Consider the following 18,021-nt stretch of genomic DNA (forward strand, 5'->3'; position numbering starts at 1 on the left):
TCAGATTTGACCGTACGTTGTCTTGTCTCTGTCAGGGGAAGACACAAGACAAACGGAAGAGGAAAAGGATTTAGATGATACATCAACAGAAGAGGATGAGGATGAAGAGGAAACTGAAGAAAAAGATGAGGATGACACTTTGCTTGCTAAGAGCAATGAAAAGGGTTTTGAAGGTTGTGCATCTGACCAAAAAAGTGAAATTCACTCGGACGGTAAGTGGCAGCAAATGCCAATTGTTGTCGTGCAAACATTTGATGATCATTGCCTCGTCCCATTATAAAATCTTTTTGACTCTTTCCTGATTTTCTTTTATTCATTTTTGTTCTCTTACTGTTATTGCGCACGAAAGGTTGTTTTGTGTTTTCTGTTTGTGATGATGCTTTTGCCTTTTAACACTTTTACAATTTTGTTTTTTTATAAACTCTCACCTTCCTACTTTCCCTTATCCATCCAGTGTTTGAAAATTCTAACCAGTTTTCATTTTTTAACAAGCATACATCAATCTAAGGTAGTTTGGTCAAGAGGTCAACTTATTTTAAGAGTGCTTTTGCTACTATGTGCTCTACTGCTTCCTCATGTATTATTTCGTTATCGTTAGTGTCGAAACCATTTCGTTCACCAATCATGCTGGTGCTACCAGATCAGGCTGTCCTTTGGCTTCCTGAGACGAAATGCACCTACATTGGCATTTTTTGTTTTCTGATTTTTTTGTAAAACTTAATTTTGTTCTATAAAAACAACAGCCCCTCTCCCTCTCCTTTTTATTTTATTCTCCCCCCTCCCACTCCCAAACCCTTTCGGTGGAGTATCAGAATACACCGACTGCCCCCCTGCGGAGAGTAAAAGTCCCTCAATGGGGCCACCTGTTGGTCGTAGGTGGCGGCTCGTAATGCCTTAGAACGGGATGATGAAAAAAAAAAAAATATTTTATGGCTTCCAAAAAAATTAAAAGACCCCATCCAGAAAGTGATGAAGATGAAAACAAACTTTCCGGAGTATATAATCTTGGAATCGCAAGATAACACACAACTAAAATGCCCCCATTCATAATCGAAAAAATTATCAACAAAAATCTGAACACAAATAAAAAAAATAAAAAAATGGAACTTTACTCATACAAGTATCTACTAAAAGTAGTGCTGAAGAAATTTTAACATGGACAAAGTTCCATGATATAAACATCAAAGCCTACCCTCACAAAACCCTCAACACCTCAAAGGGAGTCATTGGATGTCCAGAATTAAACACCTGCTCTCTAGAAGAAATAAAAACAAACCTAAAAAATCAAAAAGTTATAGATACTAAAATAATTACAAAAAAAAGAAACAAACAATAAACACCAACTCATACATATTAACTTTCAATACTCCCACTCCACCAATTGAACTGAAGATTGGATATATTAACATTAAAGTAGAAACATATCCCCGGACCACTTCGCTGCCTAAACTGCCAAAAATTTGGCCACTTCAAAGAATACTGCACCAGGAAAACAGTATGCCCAAAATGTAGCAGTAATGAACACCAGGAAACAGAATGCCAAGGAAATATAAAATGCCCAAACTGTGGTGAGAACTATCCAGCATACTCATCGCTCTGCCAAAACTGGATAAAAAAAAATAAACAAACAAAAATATACCAAAAACATAAGTTTTACCGAAGCTAGAAAAATTATTGAAACAACCACCACAACAGAACCAACTAGATCATAGGCAGGTGCAGCCAAAAAATAATTAAAAGCAATAGAAAACATTGAACTAAAGGAAATCTCTACCCTCATAAAATCACTTCAAGAACTAGTTGAGGCATTGAGAGCCACCTTACGGCAACTGCCGTCAACACAAGCTGTACTTGAAAATAACTACCAAACAGTTGAAAATAAAATCCCACCAGATCCCAAAAATCAAACACAATCCTCTAACAAAAAACCCACACAAACTGAAAACATCCCAAAACCAAAAGAACAATCGCTAGTACCCTCCGCAAAGAAAAAAAAATCAAATCTCACACCAACCAAGCAGAAAATAAATGAAAAACCCAAAAAAGACAGATCTTGCTCCACGTCAAAAACCAGAACTACAGATCAGAACAAATTTAAATCCTTGGAAATAATGGAAACAGACGACAGAGCCTCCGAACCCCCATAATCAAATAGTAGAAAACAACCATTATTATTCTTAATAAAATAAAAGGAAATCAAAAACATAAAACTAAACTATGGCTAACAAAATAATCCAATGGAATTGCAGAGGTATAAAAGCCAACAAGAATGAATTACTTCTACTAATATCCAATCTCTGCCCTACTATAATATGCCTACAAGAGACTTTTTTAAAACCATCTGAAACTATCAATCTCCATAACTTCACTGAATATAACGACACAACAAATAATCCAAATAGAGCTTCTGGAGGAACATCCATTCTCATCAACAAAAACACAGCACAAAGCCAAATAAATCTACAAACTAATTTACAGGCAATTGCCACCACAACCACCCTACATAGAACAGTCACAATCTGCTCCATCTATCTACCCCCAAATGACCATATAGATGAAACAGAGATAGAAAAACTTATCAACCAACTTCCTTGCCCCTTCATATTATTAGGTAACTTTAACAGTCATAATGTTAGTTGGGGATGTTCAGACACAGACAGAAAGGAATCATTATAGAAAATATTATCAACAACAACAACAACCTATGCATATATAATAACAAAAAACCAACTTTTATTCACTCTGCTACAAACTCATACTCAGCAATTGACCTCTCTATAAGTGATCCTAGTATCTTTATGGATTACAACTGGACAGTGCACGAGGACACTTGTGGGAGCGACCACTTCCCAATAATATTAGAACACTTTAGTCCTGAAACAAACTCAAAAATTCCTCGGAACCTTAAAAAAGGTAACTGGAATAAATTCAAATCATTATGCGAACACAAACTCTTACCTGGAAAACATGTGAAAGACCCAGTCACTAACTTTACAGATACCATCATCTGAATAGCTGAGGAATGCATACCGAAAACAAAGGTATCAACCAAGTATAATCGGTCCTGGTTTAATGATGATTGCAAAAAGGCTATCAGGCTACGACGTGCTGCATTAAGAATATTCAACAACCGACCAACTACTCAGAATTTAAACAACTTCAAAATATGCAGAGCTAAAGCACGGTGAACAATAAAAGAAGCCAAATGTGAATCCTGGAAAAACTTTGTGTCCAAAGTCAACAATAACACCAAAGACAAAACCATATGGAAAATGATATGAAAAATATCAGGAAAAAAACACCAGTTCCCCTCTCAACCACCTCTGTATAAACAATAAAAAAAATAACCGAAAAAAAGGACATAGCCAACATGCTTGCAGATACTATTGCAAATAATTCATCATCCAAAAATTACAATAAAAAATTCCAGACTATTAAACATGAATCATAAAAAAAACAACTTACACATTAAAAATAATAATGAAGAAGTTTATAATAAACTTTTTACCATTCAAGAACTAAAAAAAGCCAATAACACGGCTGAAGGACCAGATGAGATAACATATGAATTCCTGAACCAACTACCAGATCAACCATTAAAGTACTTTCCATTCTTAATGACATCTGGATCAATGGCAACCTTCCAGCTATATGGAAACAAGCCACAGTCATTCCCATAACAAAACCAGGGAAGGATCCATCTGACTCCTAATTATCGCCCCATAGCTCTAACAAGTTGCGTGTGCAAGACGATGAAGAGAATGATAAACACCCGACTAATGTGGTTTCTTGAAACAACTGAAATATTAACCAACCTTCAATGTGGTTTGCGAAAACAACGGAGCACTACACACCACTTAATACGACTGGAAACTTCTATCAGAAATGCATTTATACAAAAAAAGCATATGACTGCTATATTCTTTGATCTGGAAAAAGCTTACGATACCACATGGCGGTATGGTATTGTTGGGGAAAGGACGGTCTGCAGTGTGATAAACGATCCTGTCTCCATGTATATAATGGTGAATGTATTTAATGGTAGAGGAATTGAATAGACGAAAGGTCGCATAATGAAGATGAAAATATGCCGTTATATATCAACGAAACAAATGCAATTTATTTGCATAAATATACAGGAAAGAGTGATAGGAAGTGATAGGAAGAATAAGAGTTCAGTGAAAGATGAGTAACGTTACTTGCGGTTGACTGACTAGTCAGGAACGCGATGGTGGCTCATGGCTCCACTGGAGCGGTGTTTGTCACATCTTGACTGGTTGAGCGTTCAGCAGAAAAGAGAAATATGAGAAAAAGGAAGTGACGTAGCTAGGTCGCTCTTCTGAGTTAAAGGACGACAATCGAGTTAGGCTGAAAGTTCTCAACTCCCACAGTATCATGAAAGATCTCAAAGAAGCTGGACTGAAAGGAAGACTACCCATCTTCATCAACAACTTTATCACCAATAGATTATTTAATGTCGTATAGGAACATGCCTCTCTGATATTAAGGAACAGGAAACGGGAGTACCACAGAGAAGCATTTTATCTGTAACATTGTTTACTCTAAAGATTAACAATATCGTGAAATGCATAAACCAAGGTGTGGATTGCTCACTATATGTAGATGATTTTTTAATTGCATATAGCTCAAGGCATATCCATATAATTGAGCGTCAACTCCAACTATGCATCGACAAATAAAAAAAATGGACAACCGAAAACGGATTTTAGTTTTCCACTAATAAGACTAAATGCGTGCACTTTTGTCCGCTTAGAAAACTGCACCCAGATCCTCTCTTAAAACTAGACGATACCCAGATTCCTGTTGTCGACGAACATAAGTTTTTAGGGTTAATATTAGACAAAAGACTCGCATTCATCCCTCATATTAAACACTTAAAGAATAAATGCAACAAAACTCTCCAGCTAATGCGAGTCATTGCCCACACAGACTGAGGAGCGGACAGACAAACCCTATTAAAACTATATAGATCACTAGTACGCTCAAAACTAGATTATGGCAGCTTTGTTTATGGCGCCACCAGAAAATCATATATAAAGATACTAGACACTGTTCAACACCAGGGCTTTAAGGCTTGTACTGGGAGCCTTCCGAACTTCTCCCACCGATAGTCTCTATACAGAAGCCAACGAACCGCCATTATCAATTCGACGCAACAAATTAGCTTTACAGTACTTAACCAAAATTCTCTCTTACCCAGACAATCCTGCCTACGATTGTATTGCAAACGCACTAGATTACAATCTCTACGATAGGAAAAAATCACAACCATCAAATCCAGCCTCCAATCCCAACTACCAAAACTTATTTGACCAAAAGGTAAAAGCTATAAAACCTTTTGGTCTTCGTATGAAACCATTAGTGGAAGATGCAGGTATCACAATCAGGAACATCCATAAGGTCAACCAACTAAACCTCCCACCCTGGCTACTAAAACAACCTCCCACCCTGGCTACTAAAACAACCTTCCACCCTGGCTACTAAAACAACCTCCCACCCTGGCTACTAAAACAACCTTCCACCCTGGCTTCTAAAACAACCTCCCACCCTGGCTTCTAAAACAACCTCCCACCCTGGCTACTAAAACAACCTCCCACCCTGGCTACTAAAACAACCTGAAATTATCTTTGAACTAAACAAGCTCCCAAAAAATTAAACTCATCCACTGAACTATCAAGAAAAACTATTTAACATTCCTATACAGATGGTTCTAAGGACAGCAACAGAACTGGATGCGGAATAATATCCAATAGCACTACCTTGCAGAAGCGACTACCAGACTATGCTTCAATTTTTAGTGCTGAAGCCACAGCTATAGACCTGGCACTAGACCTCATTACTGACCTCACCTACAACAAATTTATAATTTTTTCAGACTCTCTATCAGTACTCGAATCTCTAAAGAACCAAAATTTAAATAACCCGCTACTCATTAATCTATTACAAAAAATACATACTCTTTCACAAAATAAAAATATCAAATTCTGCTGGATACCCAGTCATTTTAGAATCCAAGGCAAAGAAAAAGCTACAGAGCTGCAAAAAAATGCACTAAATCTTGATGTAAGCAATTTAACCCCCCCCCCCCTAAAAAAAAAACAAACACCACCTAATGACACAAAAAAGGCTGACTGAATAAGTTAAAATATCTAACAAAAAGAAAAAAATGTATGATGGACCTCGGCATTGAATAACCCCCCAAAAAAGGTTGATATACCGTAAAAACCAACCTAACCTAACCAATCACCAATCATGTGGTGAAGAGGTTTGCTAGGCACCCAGCAGAATAACAAAACAAGACCAATGACAAGATAGATTCGATCAGCATTACGAATGAAATATGCCGGTCCTTTGATGAACTCCGATTCTGGAGGCGGTCATGGATTTCTTTCTTGCCATTGGATTCCGTCACAGCCATCGTAAGAGATGAACCTATCAGCTGAAAGATGACATCGCCGAGGTCCTAGCAAGCAAGATATTTAGAACAATTAGACTGTTGATAATGAGCTGAAAGTTTTACAGAAAACTTCCAAATTGGATTAAAGAAAAGATAAATAAAGAACCTGATGATTTATACTAAAACTCATCCAATATGAATAATAAAAAAGAATTGAAAGGGGAAAAAGTTATTTGTTTATGTGTTAAAAGCAATTGCACATTTCATTGTATTATGGATTTAAAAAATTAGATTACGTTCTTTATTTATAAATTACATTTAAAGCGAAAAGGAACATGATATGATTTGTAGTGAAACTGAAGTTTATTCAATATAAATAAATAAAAATTATGCATGTGAAATTACGTATGTTTGAAACAAAAGACAAATGCTGCAAAACATGAAATATGAATTAAGGCAACAAATATTAAAATCAAACATTTTTTAAAAAATTAAAACGAACAATAAATACTTTTTAATCAAAATGAACAAAATTATTTTTTAAATCAAAACTGAAAAACAATATTTTTAAAAATCAAAACTGAAAAACAAACGATAAAAAGTTAATAAAAATTAAATTCAAACAAATGATGTTAGTATAAACAAAATTTCTAATGCAGAAATTTTAAAAAAATTAAATATTAAAATTTTTCAAAACTTAAATATTAAAATATTTAAAAAATTAAATATTAAAATATTTAAAAAATTAAATATTAAAATATTTAAAAAATTAAATATTAAAATATTTAAAAAATTAAATATTAAAATATTTAAAAAATTAAATATTAAAAATATTTAAAAAATTAAATATTAAAAATATTTAAAAAATTAAATATTAAAAATATTTCCAACGTTAAATATTAAAAATATTTCCAACGTTAAATATTAAAATATTACAAAAATCTGTTGTAGAATTTAATTTAAAATTTGAATTTTTCTTTTTCTGGTATTTTTTTTCTAATATTGTCATTCTCTTTACGACAAAAATGTTTTATAAAGGAATTCGATGATCTCCATATCAGCATTTTTAAAATTATTTAATCAAGAAATTCAAGTTTTATGATATCGCTTTTATTAAATTGTTAAGTGAAATTAGGTGAATATTTACAACACATTCACCCTCTTCATGTTGGAAACATTTTCGGTTCCCCTCACAAAAGGAGGGTGGACCTGTAAATTCATCCTTGTCTGTTCATCTGTACGCACTTTTCTCAATAACTACACTTGGAATTTAAAAAAAATTTTGCACAAATATTAAACATGATATGAGTAAAAAAATAACAACAGATTTTCGGGAAAACTCCAGTTGCCCTCCTAGGGGTGCTTTTCGGGTTAAAATGGCTAAAATTTACACTTTTGTGCTTATTAAAAAAAAAAATTAATGTCTTGGATTTTTATAAAACTTTCTGAAAAGTTGTAACTAATTTCTATATAATTTTGTTTGACTATACTTCGTGATAACGCTTGGGTGTGCCCCAGGGGCTCTTTTAGGGCTAATAAAACCACTCCATTTTTGGGACTATTTTACCATATTTGTCCAAAATTTTCTGTATATGTCTATATAGCAGTTTTGCATGGTGTTGAACTCAAATTTAAATATGTAAGGCCTAAAACTGTGCCGTTTGTTCATTTTCACCAGGATTTGATGTGCCCTGGGGACTTTTGGGGCTAAATAGGGGGGATGCTGAACTTAGTCTTTTTTTATGCCTCGTTCACTGTGCACTCATGGGGAACCATGCATACTTGTTCTTATTTAGAATTATTTAATCAAAAAATTCAAGTTTTATGATATCGCTTTTATTAAATTATTAGGTGAAAGTACAGATTATTTGCAACACACTCCCCATGTTAAATAAGTTTCTAAGTAATAATTTATTTCAGCACACAACATAAATAACATGCAAGAAAATTTTTTTTTATATCCATGATTTTATTTATTTATTTATTTATTTTTTTTTCAATATGTTCTGAGAAAAAAAAATGTACTAATAAAGAGATACACATTTGAAATAATGCGCCCCCCCCCCTTTTTTTTTTTTTTTTTTTTTGTGTAGTCTCAAACATTTCATAACCTCACTTTGCTGTATGGAGATGGTGTGAAATTTTTTCTTTTTATTGCATTCATCCACATGTAATTTAATTCCTTGTCTTTCGAAAATGAAAAAACAGTAACGTTTGGTCCCTTTTCGTAGTTTCTTGGCAATTTGGATCATGCAGACATATTAAAAATTTAACCAAAAAATATATATACCTATTTCCGGTTAAGCCGTGGGACACGTGACCAGATTTCATGTGATTAAGGTTCATGATGTCAGAGACTAAATTATGTAATAGACCATCTATTACGATAGTCGTGATTCCTTCCTCTTGTGGTGAAGACGTGCTGCTGATATATTTGTGTACAAGTATCCATATCTGCTTCGATATAACGAGAATTATAGATTTCCAGAGAGTGACCAACCTTTCAAAAAACTTAATAATGGAGGGCACACTCAGTATTTGTAAAGATAGAGACAACAGCAGAGGAATCTTTTAACAAGAGAAGCAGGACTGAGACAATGATTCAATAATTTTGAGAGAAAAGAAGAAAGTTCAAGAGCACAACGTTTGAAAATTCTGTCAAGAGCAGAAAGTGACTAAACCATCTTCCGAGGGATAGTTACAGTCAAGGGATCAGTTTTTAAAAGAAAATCACCAGAATCATCAAAAGAAGAATTGTCAGCAAGAAGACAGGTAAAGAGATGAGCTTTATCCTTAAGACATAAAATAACCTGAAGACCATTAAAAAAGTAGGAACAGTTGGACAGAAATTCATGCAAATTTGTAAGTAAACAAAAATGAGCATCAACAAAAGGAGTCAAAGGTTCTCAATCATTGCAGCCTTCTTTTATGACAGGCTTTGAATTTGGTTACCATAAGTGTAAAACAAAATCCAATCAAACAATCTTATGACTAGAGCTGTGACAACTGCATATTCTTTTCATTACTTTTACTCTTGAGTATATATCCGACACAGATCCAATTAATCAACCGAGGACCACATCACTCTACATAAAAACATATAAGATATCAATGTATATATACCTGAGAATCAAAACAAGGAAAAGAATATGCTGTTGTTATAGCACTACTTATGACATAAAATATAACCAAAAATATATGACAGGGTTGTGTTGGTGATGGTGACTTGTATGGGAATTGTATACTTTGTGATCAGCCGTTGTGTTCACAAAACTAGTAACCTTTTTTTTTTTCCTTCTTGGATGTAGATCACTATTGAAGTTAGCTTAAAATAGAACTTTCAATGAGTTGACAAAAATTTGTTTATTAGCATGTAATTAAGATGTAAAATAAAAAAACTGTTTATTAGCATGTAATTAAGATGTAAAATAAAAAAACTGTTTATTAGCATGTAATTAAGATGTAAAATAAAAAAACTGTTTATTAGCATGTAATTAAGATGTAAAATAAAAAAAAACTGTTTATTAGCATGTAATTAAGATGTAAAATAAAAAAACTGTTTATTAGCATGTAATTAAGATGTAAAATAAAAAAACTGTTTATTAGCATGTAATTAAGATGTAAAATAAAAAAAAACTGTTTATTAGCATGTAATTAAGATGTAAAATAAAAAAAAATGTATTTTGAGTTAAGTTTCTTTTTATAAAATCAATTTAAAAATGTTGAACTAACCTGAATAGAAATTTGCATTTGCTTATGACTTTCATGTGGCTGCTGCTGGTGATGACATATTCATTAATAATTGGAGATGAAAGCAAAAATTTTCTGTTGAGAATGAACTCCCTCACTGAATCCTCTAACTTCTAATTGAAACCCTGGTTCTCGGCTAAACTCTTCTACCTACCTTATCAATCACTTTATAAAAGATCTCTTCAACCTCTCCCCTCTGCCTTCAATGATTTGTCACCTATCTCACTTTTTTGTTCAAATTCCATTGCTAACTTCAGAAAAATCAAATCCTTCAATTTTAGTTCATTTCATGTCTAATAATTTGGCCAACAGCTAACCACATGCTCTAATGTCCACTGAAAGTGGTTAAAATATTAAATGTGCATCTTCCTGGGAGATGGTAACTGTAATTTATCAATAATTAACGTGAGTTAAGGAACAAAAAAAGTTTTTGTCTCTTCAAGTCTATTAATGAGTTGAATTTTTATTTATTTTTTTTCGTTAATTCCTTGGATTTTTTTAACCCTATTTTTTTAAGTCTTTTTTCCTTCCTCTATGTATACCTTGACTCCCGATCTGTGCATGTGATAAATGTTTATTTTAGCCAATTCACTTTGCCACACGATCATCTTCAATGAACAACTGATGACTTATATGATTGAAAAATTTTAAATATTTCTTTTTAATTAAGACTTTGTTCTTTTAGTTTGCATAAATAATTAAATTGCTTTAATTAATTAAATTGCTTTAATCAAAAAAAAATTTAATTTATAAAATAGTCAGGTTCCTAATGGCACAATTTTAACTTTTGTGGGAACTTTTTGGAGCCAACCTAAACATTTTTTGAAAGGTTTTTGTCTTGAGAATCAGAAAATCAATGTTCGCATTTACCCAGATGCGTATATAGCGGCCATATTGAATTTACAAAATGGAAACCAATGGTGGTAGTTATATAATTTTCCCAAATGTGTATATGGCAACCATATTGGAATTTACAAAATGGCTGCCGTAAGATGTATGTTTTGTAATATCTTGGCCTCTAAATAAGCTGGAACGCTGATTTTAACTACTAAACCTACATTTTAAGTATCAATGGTCCACGTTATCATTTCATCTTTTGTAACCCCCCCCCCCATTAAAATACATAATCCACCATATGAGTAAAAAACTTAACAACCCTGGCAGTTAGATACTAAATCAGTTATTTTTATTGAAATGTCTTTTTACTGTAAACTTTGAATGTTTGTGCAACTATCTTAAACATAATAAAATGTTCGATCATAGTCTATGCATAATCATCATCATCATTATCACTTTCATACATCACAGCTTGGGAATCTTCATCGTTTTTGCACTGGCTGCTGCACTGACACATCTCAGTACAGACAAAGTCTTTAGACCTGCAAGAACATCTGCCAGAAGAACAGTCAAATCTACATTTGCATGTGACCATCTCAAGGATGGCTTTAGGGGCTGGGAGGACCTCTGTGGTCATTGATTTCAGGATGCCATCCAATTGTTTGAAGTACCCATTTTCCAGGGGATCCAGTTGTGAAATCTGCAGAGCAATGCCTGCTTGTGCCCATACCCTTGCTTGGATATGGACTCTTAAAATATGCTGCTTTAGAGCTCCAGGTGTTGGAGGGAACCTGTCACTTTCTGCCCTATGCTTGCAGAACAGCAGTTCAGGGATTGTTTTTATGTTGATCCCTTTTGGCAAGTAAGCTGCACGTACAAAGGACTCCAGTGTTGACAGCATTCCTTCTGTCACTTCTGCTTCATCCATAAGCATTTGCAGAGCATTGACATCTGCATCTGCTTTGAGGTACATCTGCAGCCAGGTGGTCTTGCATATACGAGAGAACCTCCCTATGTTGTCGGCCGCAGTGAACACATGGAAGACTGCCACAGTAGTTCAATTTGTATAACACCGGAGGCCATAGAAATGGACGCTTTTTCGGCAATAGGTCATAGTTTGCTGTGGCTAGCACTAAAACGTCCCTATCTGGGGAGAAAAATGCTAACTGTGCATCAGGTGGGTTTCGCTGTGAAGCCAGCACAGCCTGGTGGATCAGCAGCTTGTCTGTTTCTTCATGGTTATTTACTTTGAAGACCAGGTCTTTGTTGCTCTTAGTGTATCCAGAAGCAGATGTGGTGATCAGCATGGATGATCCCCTGTTGTACTCTAGAGTTTGGGCAGCAAGATAATCAGTCAGATCAGCCTTCATCTTGTCATGGAGAGAAACCTTCTCATTGGAATGTGTTTGATGTCAGTGTCATCTTTGACTTGATACTGAACAGAAGCTTTTCCTTGTCTTCGTTTATCTCTAGTTGCACTCTTCAGAGAATCTGCTCGGTATGTGTCAAAAACGAGGATGATTTCATCATAATCTCGTGTTAGTTGCATCAGTCTGTCATTGAAGCAGCCACTCAGATCTTTGACTGTCACTAAAGTCGCTGGTTTCTTGCTCAGCTTCTTCACAAGCACCATGCCATCCACCAGTGCTATCTTCTGACTTGGCTGATCAGTAGATGTGGGCTCTGTAAATCCTGGATCCATTGCATTTTGGTGGGTAGAACTTATAGCTTGAGGTGACTGGTCTTCATGGGGCATGTCTTTTGCAGCTTCTCAAGTAGATGGATTAACTTGTTGTGACATAGCAGCATTGTTCCATCAGGAACAAACAGTGCTCTTGGTGTCAGATTGAATTCATGGTTTCCTATGGCTTCTTTCTGGTTGATGTCTCGGCTTGACCTGGCAAGTACCATCAGCTTTGCAAACAGGTCCTTGGTCTCCTTCAGATCCACAGTATTGTCTCTGAGTTTCACTGTACTTCATCATGGCCTTGAACATTGCATTCTGGGATTTTTGTTCCTTCCATTTTTGAAATGCTGTGATGACATCAGCCGTGGTCAAGGCTTCCTGGAGGGTGCTGTTTGCTTCATGGATTCAGCCTTCGTGTCTTTATCCTCAGAGCAGGCAGCTTCTACTTCTTCTGTTGCCGTCAGGCACACATCATTCATTTGTGGGTTGTCCTGGAAGAACACCTCCAGAGCCATTTCATAGAGTGCTATGTATGAGTAGATATGGGCATGGAAAGTTCGCTTGTAGTGTGTACATTTACCTTGTCATGGCAGGACCATACACCCCTGCTTCCACCCAGGCATCATCTATGCCTGAGTTATCCATGGAGGCACCAAGCGCTCTGAGGGCAGCCATTGACATGCAGTTCACCTTGTCTGAGAACAACCATTTGTTTCAAGTCAGGTCTGGCATCTTGGAGCTGCACCATCTATAGAGCCATGTCAAAGGTAATAACTGTGGGATGATCTTCCCCAACTGCCAACTTCCTCAGCTGATTTGCTCGTACGATCACAGTTAGCAGAGTTGACCACTCGTGTTCCACCTCAGAGAGTAGTGGCACAAGGCTCCAACCTGTGTCAAGGGAAGGCTTTCAGACAGCAGTGAGTTGTATCCTGCTCAGCTTGGAATCTTGCTGGAGGTTTCTCGAGGTTTCATTATGGATAAAGCAAATGCAACAACATCATCCAAGCTGTGTCAGCTGATAGGATCCTTAGATTCCCTGGCCGATGGCAAACTGTTCTGACCTCTTCGTAGCCTGTAGTTTTGGCTTGTTACAGTGAAGCATGTCTACATGGTAGGGTGTGACTGATATACTCTTTGCATCACCTATCATCAAAGTTTCTGCGACAGGTTCTTTAGGAGGATTTTTGGTACACTGTGGTGATGATGATTCCTTGGGTGGTTCCTTTCCCGTCAGGAGTGTCCTCTGAAAAATCTGTGTTATCACTTGTGAAAAACACAAAGGTCTCCTTCTTCATGAATGGTGGTACATAGAGGCCTTGGTATGCTCTGGTGTTTTCTACAACAGCATTTACCAGACCAGTTTCCATGAGAAGGACATGGCGATGTGAACTAGCGTAGCCATGAGCATTGAGATGATTCAACAGCTTTTTGTTGCATGTGTCATGGTGGACAGCCAGTGCCAGTCCCAGAACCTGAGGGTTCCCTCGTGCACGGGATGACTTGAATGCTGATTCATTGCTTGGCTTGTACCTTACCTGTTTACTAGATTTTAATCCATACATTATATTATGGCTCACCATCAGTGTTGCTCAGTCAACATCTTTGGTTCTCTTTGCAGTTTCCAGCTTTTCAGCAGGCCCAACTATTATCCAAATGGATTAAGGTGTATAATTCAGCTTGAACATCGTCATTGTCACTATGCCCTGTATTTAAGAATTCAGGTGATCACTCATCCCCCTCTCAGTACAGGCCAATAAGTCTCCTGTGCGTCATGAGTAAGTTGCTGGAATCTGTGTTAAATACAGAAGTAATCAACCATCTCAACAAAAATAACCTTCTTAGTGACACTCAATATGGTTTCCGTTCTGCTAGATCTACAGCAGATGTGCTTACAGTTATATCTCATAGGATTAGCAAATCTCTCGACGGAGGCAACCTTTCTAGGGCAATTGCTCTTGACATATCTAAGGCCTTTGATAGGGTATGGCATAAAGGTTTACTTCATAAGATTTCTAGCTATGGTATTGCTGGAAATGTCTTCTCAATTATTAAATCATTTCTTTCTGATAGGTTCATAAGAGTAGTAGTTGAGGGGCAAAAATCAGAAGCTCACAGTATTAATGCCAGTGTCCCTCAGGGGTCCATCCTGGGCCCAACTCTTTTCCTGATCTACATTAATGATCTTCCAAATCACATCCTTACATCATTTGTAGACATTTATGCTGATGACACTACCATTTATGGTAGCACATCTAAGACAGTAAACGACCAAGTTCTCTCCAATTCTCTCTCCTCTGATCTTGAGCATGTAGTACAATGGGGTAAGGAGTGGCTGGTTACTTTTAATGCATCTAAAACCAAGCTTCTCTCTTTACATCATCAACATTCTGATCCACATCTGGCATCAATTGAAATGAATGGCTCTCGTCTTCAGGAGGCCTCAAGTTTTGACAAACTTCTTGGCTTGACCATTACTCCTGATCTTAAATGGAACACGTACATCAAATCTGTTGCCAAGGCCGCTGGAAAAATGGTGAGATCTTTCTATCGATCCGGTAGATATCTCACTGCTGATGCTATTCTCTATCTATATAAGAGCTAGGTACGTCCAAGGATGGAATACTGTTGCCACATCTGGGCAGGAGCTGCTAGAAAGGACTTGGCCTGCCTTGATAGAGTTCAAAATAGACTTTGTAGCCTCGTAGGAGATGTCCTTTTCTCTTCCCTGCAACCTCTATCTCACAGAAGAGATGTTGCGAGTTTGTCTCTGATGTATCGTTATTTTCATAGAAAGTGTTCAACTGAGCTTCAATCTATGGTCCCCCCTCGCCAAACTTTCACAAGAAACACTCGTCTAGCTGTAAACACTATCAATAATTCCCCCCACTCTTTATCTGTGCCTAAACCTAAAGTAGATTCCATGAACAAAGCTTCTTAGAACTGCACGCCTGTGGAATTGTCTTCCGTTTTCCTGCTTTCCGGCTGACTACAATATGGTTGTGTTCAAGTCTAACGTAAATAAGTTCTTGATGAGCCGTTCCATATAAGTTATCAAATGTACCAAATTTTCATTACTAATGATTACTATATTGTCCAATTTCTACTGTACACTCTTTAACCCTTATCCTTGAGTGGCCTCTGGGCCTTGATAATGTGGTGATGCCTATGTAAAAAAAAAAAAAAGATACCTGCATGACATTTCTTTCCTTGGGCTCTTTGAAGGTTGCAATGTTTTTCCTTATCACCTGTGCTGCTTTGTAGATTGTCTTCATGCTGTTCTCCTCCTCCTTACCAGTTGTCATTGAGGTATCAACCATGTCCTCTTCACATGCATCTGTGGAGTAGAGGACAGTTGGCTTCCTTATGCTTGGTCGAACAGACTTCAGGTGCGGCAAATAAGTAAGGATCCTTTCTTTCAGCCATTTTCTCCTGAATACAGGTACATGACTTTCAAAAGCTTCCGAACCAAGCATATTAACATGTTTCAATATCATCCATCCCAAGGACTCTAATCAAGGATATTGCATCAAGACTCCTTTCTTTTTATCACTAGACTGGCAGAGAATGCACTGCTTCCAGTTAATGAACTCCTTGGTTTGGCATGCCTCCTCTCTACTCATCACTCTGCTTAATCTACAAACACAGAGAGAATTACAGTAATGTTAGAATAGCAATACAAAAACAAGTTCTCAAAGTATCAGAAGTAAATTAACAATATGAATTAGTGATATAAAAGCAAGATTTTTTTTAGGACCAACTGAAGTATGAATTTATGATGCATATTTTGTATTACAAAGATATTGCAATAAAACAACACCACCTCAGTTTGAACCCAGTTATGCATCTAAAGGTTAATGTTAAAAATGTTGCTTTATAACTACCACCATTGGCTTCTATGACCCTGAAAATGTAGGTTTTAGCAGTTAAAATCATTGTTCCAGCTTATTTAGAGGCCAAGATATTACAAAACGTATATTTTACAGCAGCCATTTTGTAAATTCCAATATGGCCGCCATATACACATCTGAGAAAATTTTATAACCACACCATTGGTTTCCTTGGCCCTGAAAATGTAGGTTTAGCAGTTAAAATCAGTGTCTCAACTTATTTAGAAGCCGAGATATTACAAAATGTACATCTTACAGCGGCCATTTTGTAAATCCAATATGGCCGCCATATACACATCTGGGCAAATGCAAACATTGATTTTCTGATTCCTGAGACAAAAACCTTTCCAAAAATGTATAGGTTTGCAAATCTCCAAAAAGTTCCTACAAAATTACATTAGGAACCTGACTAAAAGTTTAATTTTTCTATTTGTCTGCAATTATAAACATTGTACTTCATTTAAAAATTTTTTTCTTTTCAATCTTTTCAGAAGCTGCTTCTTCCGTCACATCTACAACAATCACACCACAAACTGAACCAGATCCTTTTATGTCGAAATTTATCAAACCCGCTGGTACATGGGAATGTTCCGTTTGCATGATCCAAAATAATCCCGACGTTACAAAGTGTGAGGCCTGTGAAACCCCCAAACCAACTCCGATCACAAAGCCACCATCCAAACGTAAGCCAACAATACCGAAACTTATTTTCACATCTGATGCAAAAACTTTTTTTATTTTCTTACATTTGTTTCCAAATTTTCAATCATTTCTTTATCTTCTTGCTATCACAAAGTTCATATTGTTACTTGTTGTAGTTAAACGAGTTGAAAATTCAAATTCAACTTGACATCAGTTTACATATTTTTATCAAACGTAAAAGTTTTATCCAATTTAATTCACCATTACTGAAAAAATGTGATTAAAAAATTATTTTTTTATCAAAAGCAAAAGATTGGAATAATTGTCTTCAAAAAAGATTTATTTTTTGTATATTAATGAGTGACTATCGTGATATTTTCAGCTGGATGATGAATAATATGAGAGGATTGAAGACAATGAATTAGATGGACAAAATTTGATTAGTTAACAGCATGACTAGGAAAGTTTAGTCAGTGTAAAACTAAAACATAGTGACAGCATGTTCTATTTCCTCGACAATAGTTTGCTATTTTTCTGACAGCAGTAATGACCTGTTTGCAATTAAATATTTTTGGCTCATGGTGTCCAATGATGACCTGTTTGCAATTAAATATTTTTGGCTCATGATAACAATCCGTAACAAGTTCTTTTAGTTCTCCTTCAATTCCTTTTGTTGTTCTGAAGCTTTTTACTCCATAACTTCTACCTTTTTGGCATTATTCAATCTCTGCTGGTCTCAATCCTGCTTTCTAGCTTATTGGAAAGTGTTGTTTATTATCACTGTCGTTGTCACTCCA

General features: G+C 35.9%; 1 protein-coding gene across 4 annotated transcripts in view; it reads left to right on the top strand.

Annotated features, from left to right (window-relative positions):
- Nucleotides 1-18,021, top strand: part of LOC145260593 (uncharacterized) — a 116,549-nt gene that overhangs the window by 64,611 nt on the left and 33,917 nt on the right. For 2 of the 4 annotated variants that reach the window (XM_080118872.1, XM_080118892.1), the window contains exons 16-17: nucleotides 36-212; nucleotides 17,074-17,265. In XM_080118872.1, coding sequence (XP_079974998.1) covers nucleotides 36-212; nucleotides 17,074-17,265 — 369 coding nt within the window. The remainder of the gene's footprint in view (nucleotides 1-35; nucleotides 213-17,073; nucleotides 17,266-18,021) is intronic. The other 2 variants (XM_080118881.1, XM_080118900.1) reach the window with 1 other exon arrangement.

This window comes from Euprymna scolopes, chromosome 3, assembly GCF_053919585.1.
Source record: "Euprymna scolopes isolate OS-2025 chromosome 3, ASM5391958v1, whole genome shotgun sequence".
NCBI classification, from domain to species: Eukaryota; Metazoa; Mollusca; class Cephalopoda; order Sepiida; family Sepiolidae; genus Euprymna; species Euprymna scolopes.